The sequence below is a fragment of the Nansenia antarctica genome (assembly GCF_963989245.1).
Source record: "Nansenia antarctica genome assembly, chromosome: 10".
NCBI classification, from domain to species: Eukaryota; Metazoa; Chordata; class Actinopteri; order Argentiniformes; family Microstomatidae; genus Nansenia; species Nansenia antarctica.
Genome location: NC_137680.1, coordinates 15,740,089 through 15,747,997, shown reverse-complemented (window position 1 = coordinate 15,747,997; position 7,909 = coordinate 15,740,089). Strand labels below are relative to the sequence as shown.

The following is a 7,909-nucleotide window of genomic DNA, read 5'->3' as shown; positions in this document are numbered from 1 at the left end:
AATACCGCAACCCCCAAACAGAACCCAAACACACATTAAATGTTTTCTAAATTGCCCCTGCTGGAGATAAATCAAGCTGTATTGGAAATGAATAGAACATATTTTAAAAAATGACCTAAAATGCAATGCAATCTTAAGGTCTTAGCAGACTGCATTGCCTCAGCAGCACGGCTCATAGCTGCCACTGGGAGCCCTCCTCTCCCAATAGCCTCCAAGGAGGGATTAGGCTGCGGAGCGCCAGCATCCTGTCCAGCATGTATTGATCACCGGCTGACTCAGTGGATGCAGGAAGCCCGGGGTTTAGGTTTTTTTCCCGACGGCTCTTCCTGTGTCTGAGAAGCGTCTGAGGCGTAACCTCAGCCTCCTATAAACGACCACCAGAGAACCGACCTCAGTCGAAAACACTGAGTTACTGAGGAGCACAACTGACTCAGAGGGAGGGGGGAGGGAGGTGGGAGGGGGGAGGGAGGCGGGAGGCGGGAGCGCGGGCGGCCGCCTGAATGACACATTTCACCATCCACTTCTGCAGATGCTTCGAATCAACGTGGAATTTCAGCCGAGAGACCGATACAGTAGGCCTTGTCACTATGGTGTAACGATTGCGGCATCGGGAGGGCGCCGCGCTCCGCTACGGCTATTTGAACCGCACTACTGTGTAGCCCCAACGCTTCACAAACAAAGAGATCATTGAATCCCACACGCAAAATGACTACATCATAAAACACAAAAACCCTCGTCCGTCGACGTCCCTTTAACAACAGCACCACACGCGAAATCCCTCTGGGGGAAAAATACAATTACTACAATCTAATCTAGTAGGACAGTATTACACAGACCCACTGTCGAGTGCTGTATAGAAACTACCACTGACCAATTGGATACACTGTCGACCTAGGCCTAGACCTAGTAGCTGCCTGGGGACCCCAATCCCAGGTCAACACGTGAGCGTGGGGTCCACAGTGATCAAACCTTCACCTTTCTTTGATGAATTTGGCTGTGAAAATATACAGCCCAGTGTTTTTCCAGTGTGCCCATATGGGCCCTGTGGAGGGTGGCGGGCCAGGGTGCAGGGAGGTCACTAAACAAACACTGGTTGTGGCCTTTCAGGCAAGTTTACCTGAGGGCCTGCCACAGTATAAACACATCTCATCTAGAGCTCCCTCCCTCCTTCCTTCCTTCCCTCCCTCCCTCCCTCCCTCCCTCCCCCCCTCCCTCCCCCCCCACCTCACACTGATGCTGTTGTTTCTCACTGTTGCACCTCCTTATACAACATGTACGTTTACACACACGCACATAAATCCTCTCTTTCTCTCGCTTTCTCTTTCTCTCTCTCTCCCTCTAAAACACACACACACACACACACACACAAACAAACAAATGTCAGAACACATACAACATGCTTACTCCTACCCTTAACTGTCCATCCTTACAGTATATCACTAGTTTGACATTGAGGGTCACAGTACCAGCAGAGAAGGGTTTGGCTATTACGAGTTGATGTAGCCTAGGTGGTTTTAAGACAAATACATTGTATAAAGCTGCATGTCTTCCCTGTGCCTCTGCACTCCTGAAGAAAAGGCGCACAGCAGAGCTGCTGATCAGACGGATTTATGGTGGAATCTCTGTAAGCCATTTGCTCTCTGCAAGCCGGGGGGAATCAAAGGCAAGATTTCCGGATGGCATTGGGACAGAGATTATCCAGTTTGTGCTATCTGATTACAAACTTCCACAGGCTGTTTTCTTTTACTAGCTCAACTTTTCCCTTTGTATTTCTTACTTTGCAGATGAGTGTGGGCACTAGACTAGGGCCTCCCTCCCTCTCTCTCTCTCTCTCGCTCTCTCCCCCTCCCTCCCTCCCTCCCTCCCTCTCAGAAACAACTGTACACGGCCTTCTGAGCAGCTGAAGACACTGGATCACTACACTACGTTGGGGTAAGGCGGCGGGGTGGTAAATGGAACCTGTGTTTGTCCCCATGGTGGTAACGGTTCCACCTACCCAGGAGGCAGAGAGACTGGGAAACGAAAACTGTCTACAGCCGTTTAGTCGTCTCCATCACAGTGACCGTTCTTGATAGACAGAAGTCCTCTAGGGAACGCAGGCCGAGCGTCTCTGGCGGCCTAATCAGTAGGTTGTGGGATGAACTGCCGGGTGGGAAACCACACATGGTAGCATCCAGAGGAGAGTAGCTCCTGTTGTAAAAGTCAGCAGTGCAATTAGGGTGACATGTTTTGGGCCCTCGCGATTTGTCCTCAGTGTGGTATTATGGCCGTTTAGAAGGTGATCTATCAAAGCAAGAAGGCTGTTGAGGGGGAACCCATGAGAAGTGTATATAGCGTAGTGGATCTAGTGGAATAACAGCTTGTTGGTTTTTTTCAAATGTTTAAAGCGAAAGTGCGCCCCTAATTCACATGTATTATCCATTATTTAGAAGCAATGAGGTTGTGAAGGCACTAAAAATACTTTGGAAGGAATCTGTAGAAGAAAGGCCTCATGAACCGATGCCAAACCAACAAGTCTCGGAGGCACCTCCCCAAATCATCTTGAGGCAACGCATCAATCAGAAACTCCACATCAGGAGCAAATCCACAGAGCAGCCGTAAAACTCCAGATCAAGCCGTGTGTTGCGCCAAACCCAGAAAGACCTCCTCAGAAAACCAACCCTTATCTTTGTCTCGTAAAAAGAGAGAGAGAAAGAGAGAGAGAGCCAGTGGGGTGCGATTGCCCCTCTAACTGCTGTCCAGTCGTTCTCTGTTTTTATTGATCACACCTCATCTTCAACATCTGCTGCAGTTTAAGCAGATCTGAAAAACGTCCCCAATTTTGCTACATTACATCAATGCTAGCTGTTAACTCTTTAATTAAGCATTCAGGAGGGACAGCCCAGCCAAGTCTTGCTCACGTGCTACAACCAGCTACAAATACAGCAAGACTCTTAAAAACAGCCACCACAAGTCTAAGGAATTTCCTCTGCCTCCTCAATGTTTCATCCATTAAACTCAAGAGAGAGTGTTAAGTTCCAAGGCAGATGATGGTGTATGGGAAAGACCCCTTTTTCTAGTTTTATAGGACCCAAGTGGTGATGTTTAAAGCCAAATGTATGTGCATCACACCACAAAGAGATATGCTCTCCCACACATATGCTACTTATCCTTCTTCAAGGCTTCTTAAACATTGAATGAAAGTTCTCTGGCAATAAAATGGATGCTGGGTGAACTCCCCTGCTGCTAATTGATATCTGATCTTCTCTAATCCCAAACAAAAGTTCATACTGTATGGGACAAACAGACAAACTAATACTACCTAACTGGACACAAATGTTTGCAACAACTGTTTACATTTCTATTCTGCCTTTAGAAATAAAAGCAACTTGATCTTTTTCCCGACATTTTGTAAGAATCGAGTAAGACAAGAAATTACAAACACACCCTCTATCACGGTCATCCTTGGATGACATTTTTTTTGTATGCAACTAGCTGTTATTAATTGGCTAGCATTCTATTTCTATGTACTAAATGTTCATCAGAAAACTTTCTGTTGCATTGCCCAGAAACCTCAGCGTGCTCTTACTTTGACAAATCAAGTCTTTAGATGGCGTCCTTCTGTTGGCTAATAATAACTAAGGTTTCAATGGGAGCCCTTCACATGTAATGACAGATTTAAAGCCGTTGTTTCATCTCTGCATTTCATGTCTATTTTAAGCTCCTTTTTAATTTACAATGGGTGCAGATCAAACAGATCACTTGTATCCAATAACTTCAGCGAGATGTATGGCCACTGGCCGTGTAAGAGAGTAGTTCAATAAAATAGACCTAATGAATCAAATGTAGGCCTACATGATGAAAACATTTGATTATACTGTATATTGATGAGGATCCAGAAATGCTCCCTACTTTAAAGAGCTGGTTTTTAATGGTTTCATAACTTTCCACAAAATATTGTGGCTCTGCATTCCAGGAGTAATCTTGCCTTGCTGGGAAGCTAAAATGATTAGAGGAATGGGAAGACTCAGGGCTTCCTAAGCCAGCCTTACAGGATACAGGGGGCAATCTAACTGTAACTGACTGACCCAGGGTCTGACTGTAACATCACCAAACGTAGGCCTAATACATTGTTCATGAATGCCCTTGGGTTTGTAAAACAAATGTCTACGAGCTGACAACATTTTTTCGGTTACCATATTTCTGCACCAAAAGTCCTCATTAAAGCCTATTTTAGGCAATTACACTGTCAGCAGGAGCTATAATCTCAAACTGCTGCTAAACGCCCAAATTTCCACGTTTTCTGGAAACTATAATTGTGTGCTCTGTGCTTAGCAGATGGGCACTCAGGCAATTTGAATATCCTAATATTACTGAGTTCCTCTCTCAGGAGGAAACGGGAACATTAAAAGCTCCAAATAATTCTGCTCAAATTCCACACCCCTAATGAACTTCAAAAGGCACACGGATGTTTTTACAGGCAAGTACTCAGGCTCTAACTGTAATTATGAAAACAAACGATATTAATTATATCATTTATCATTTCCACACTTTGGCCGCATGAGGCCTGGCCTACCACCACGTTTCTGCACACAAAAAAACACTAATCTATTAAATTTAAGTGTAATATTTTCCATTCAGTTTTCATCCTTAAGAAAAAAAAACATTATTTATTTTCAACCAGTCAGCCTATATCCAAATCACTTAAAGCCATTATGACCTAACTTTAACATATGCCTACTCTAAACTCCCTGATTAGAACTGGCCCTGGCCCTGTGTGTACACGCCACCTGAGGAACCAGGTTTCTGCTGGAGGAGAAGGAGGAGGGCCAGCAGGAGACTCTTTTCCCCATCTCTCAGAGTATCTGGACACTGCTGCTATCCTTTGGAGGAGATGTATAATAAATATCTTCTATCAAACGTAATAAATGAATGTAATAAATGTGGTAAATTTCACTAATCAGGGGGATAAAAACCCACCTTCCATTTTTTTTGGCCTCAGAACTAACGGCCGCTGCTACCTCCCCCTCAGATAGAAAAGAAGTGTAGCGGCTCATTTAAATTCCTCCTGCTAGGACTTCTGTTGGAAGTCTGGCTTCACTCCAAATTGTGTCTCTCGGGTGTGCATACCATTGAATAATTTGTCCAAATGTCATTTACAATTTTCCAAAAATCCTTTCTTGACCGGGAAACCTTTAGAAAACATCTGTAACAAATACTTGTTTTGAAAGTACATGAGAGTGCATTACACTGGTACCTCATGACCTTAAGCTGTGCACGGCGCATAAAAACAAGTTAGAATTTCCATAGGGCTGGAAATTTGATCGCTTCAGCAGTAGCCATCTGCATAGTATGATATTTACCATTAGTTCTGGGCTGCTCAAGCTCATGTGTTACAAATCTTTTGCTGCAGTCTATATAATTAGCTGTAATTGACTTCCCTTGAAATGTGTTTCTTCTGGGACATCTGGCCTTGAAACTTCCACCTTCTCATACAAGCCAGCTTTGAGCTCGGCTTTCTATTTGGCAACTGCATGGGTGGCATAGGTAGGACCAGACTCTTCTGCAAAAATAAATCTCAGAAAAATGTCTTTCATACTCTGTTTTCCGATATGAAAATATTTAAAATCAAACCTAAATAAAATAATATCAATATTTCTCTTTGGTAATCGTTTTCAGATTGCAGATCCTGGTGGTGCCATGACTCAAAGTAGCTTTTTACTGATCAACTACAAGGACATAATCACTCGTTTTTGTCAAATGTTCAGTTGGAATTGCTAGAGAAGTGGGACTGTCTTGACACAAGAATGATTGGTGTCTGAATGTTACAAGGATCTCACCAATAGAACGTTCTCTATTAACTTGCCAAAGTAATAGGCTATGGTTTAATGGTAAAATACCAGTGGTGGAATTACCAGCAACACTATAATTCTGTGGTCTGAATATTTCTGGTCAATGGTCAATGGAGCTATACTTGATCCGAAGGGTAAATTGCTGAATGATTGTGTTGTCTTGAATATAAAAACTGAAGGCACAAACACTTTTAAAGTAGCAATTTCCACTCAATTGCTCATCTCTGCCTTATGTTGAGACCTGACTGGTTTGAATCAAGGCGGCCACATTTCAAGAGGAATTAACAGAGCATTTGCAAATGTTTAATTCTGGTAGCATGGATGACGACACACTAGTCTTATCCCAGAGATCCCAAATGTGCTCTTCATTGAAGTCCTCCTTTAAAGCCTTCGCCAATGCATGTTTTTCTCCCAACAGCTTTTGAAAGTGTAGATCAAAAATACAAGAGCACTGTATAGAAGGCATGACATCATCCCTCCCCAAGGACGGAGTGATTTATTTGCTTTTGGTTTCTTTGTTTTGTTTTCTTATTTTCCTCAAGGCATTCCTCGACCAACTCATCAAGAATAATTAAGCATTGATCAGGACGATAAAAGAAACTGCTACTTAGCAGTGTTAAATTAACAAGTTTAAGCCCTGTCTGGGTAGAATGTTACCACACAATAACTAAATGGTGATAACATGGTCGTGTTCAATCATCAGTAAGTGTGGCTGTAGTTAAACAGTCTCTCCACCATGCTCCACTGAGTGCCTATGATTTCAGATTTAGTCTGGCGCTTTGGGGATCTGCAGTTAATCGGCTCTGCTTACGCCAGTTCATTAGAGACGCAAAACCTTTGAATTCGAGCGGCCAGACTAGAAACGACGTGTCACATTAATTCAAATGAGCGCACCCCTGCTTGAGCACCTCAGCCAACTTGAAGAAAGTGGTGGCACGAGCCATGGGCTGTTGAAGTGCTGTGAGGGTAAGGACTTCTGAGTAGAGAACTCAAGAAAGCAAAACAGAATTTATAAGTAATATGAAGTATTCATATGCCATTAGATGGACTCGTTTAGCCAAAGCAACTTACAATTCAGTGAATGCATACTTTTTTGTAAATGGCCCTGAAATCTAACCCATGACCAGAGCATTATAAGCATCACGCTCTACCAAATATGCTATAAACCTACCACATTTGTTCCAGTAGGTCAATAATGTTGATCTACATTAGAACTTGGTTGAATTCAATGAAGTGGTACCGTACGGGTGAACTTGTGTCAGTCATAAGCATTAGAACAAAGGAGTACCAACCTGCGCTCCATCCTTCAGTTTGAGGATGCACTCCATGGTGTTGATGGTGATCACCACAGCCTCGGAGCCCAGCTTGGTCCATGGTACATGAATCCTCAGCTCGTGGATGTGACCACTCAGGAAGGTAAAGGGAAGTTTCAACTCCTAAAACAAGGTCAAAAAATGACAGTGTGAGTGGCTGTGGTGGACAAGGTGCAGGATAGGACGGTAAAATAAAAGTGGAAAATAAAAGTGGTAGCACCGCACCCTGCATATCCCTGTTGATTCAGTTCTGAAGTCAAACAAGGGTTGAGCCTGGTCTCATCTCAAGATCAAACAAGCTTCTTGGAATTGTGTTGGAAAACCAGTAGAAGACACTCGTCCTAAACCCTCAAATCTACCTCGATACTAACGCCTCCAAATGGAAGAGAGAACATACAGTATTTTCAGTCAACTTATTTGGTAATATAAGGGTTAATAAAGTCACTATTCTGCCTCTTGAACTAGTCTACCCTATGCACAAGAATATGTGCCATGATGCAAGACTGCCTACAAAGCGTTGCATGCTTCTTCCACTATTCTCAGTCAAAAGCTAATAATGAAACATATTTTTGAGTAAAAGCTGTCGTGGATTTACAGCATGTTTGTATGTGAACCCTGAAAGGACGATTTCTAATTACTTTTTAGCAGATTATACATTGTCCAGATTCAGTACTATTAAAAAATATATACAAAAGGGATAAAAAAAACAGCCACGATTTTAACATAGCCTTACACATCCAAGTCATAATACATTCTCACTGTCAG

The 7,909-nt window shown here is 43.1% G+C and overlaps 1 protein-coding gene across 1 annotated transcript in view; it reads right to left on the bottom strand.

Annotated features, from left to right (window-relative positions):
* Positions 1 to 7,909, bottom strand: part of vps13b (vacuolar protein sorting 13 homolog B) — a gene marked incomplete at its 5' end in the record, with an annotated part of 281,095 nt that overhangs the window by 271,806 nt on the left and 1,380 nt on the right. The window contains 1 exon segment of the mRNA XM_080541013.1: positions 7,124 to 7,267. Within this exon segment, the coding sequence (XP_080397139.1) occupies positions 7,124 to 7,267 (144 nt within the window).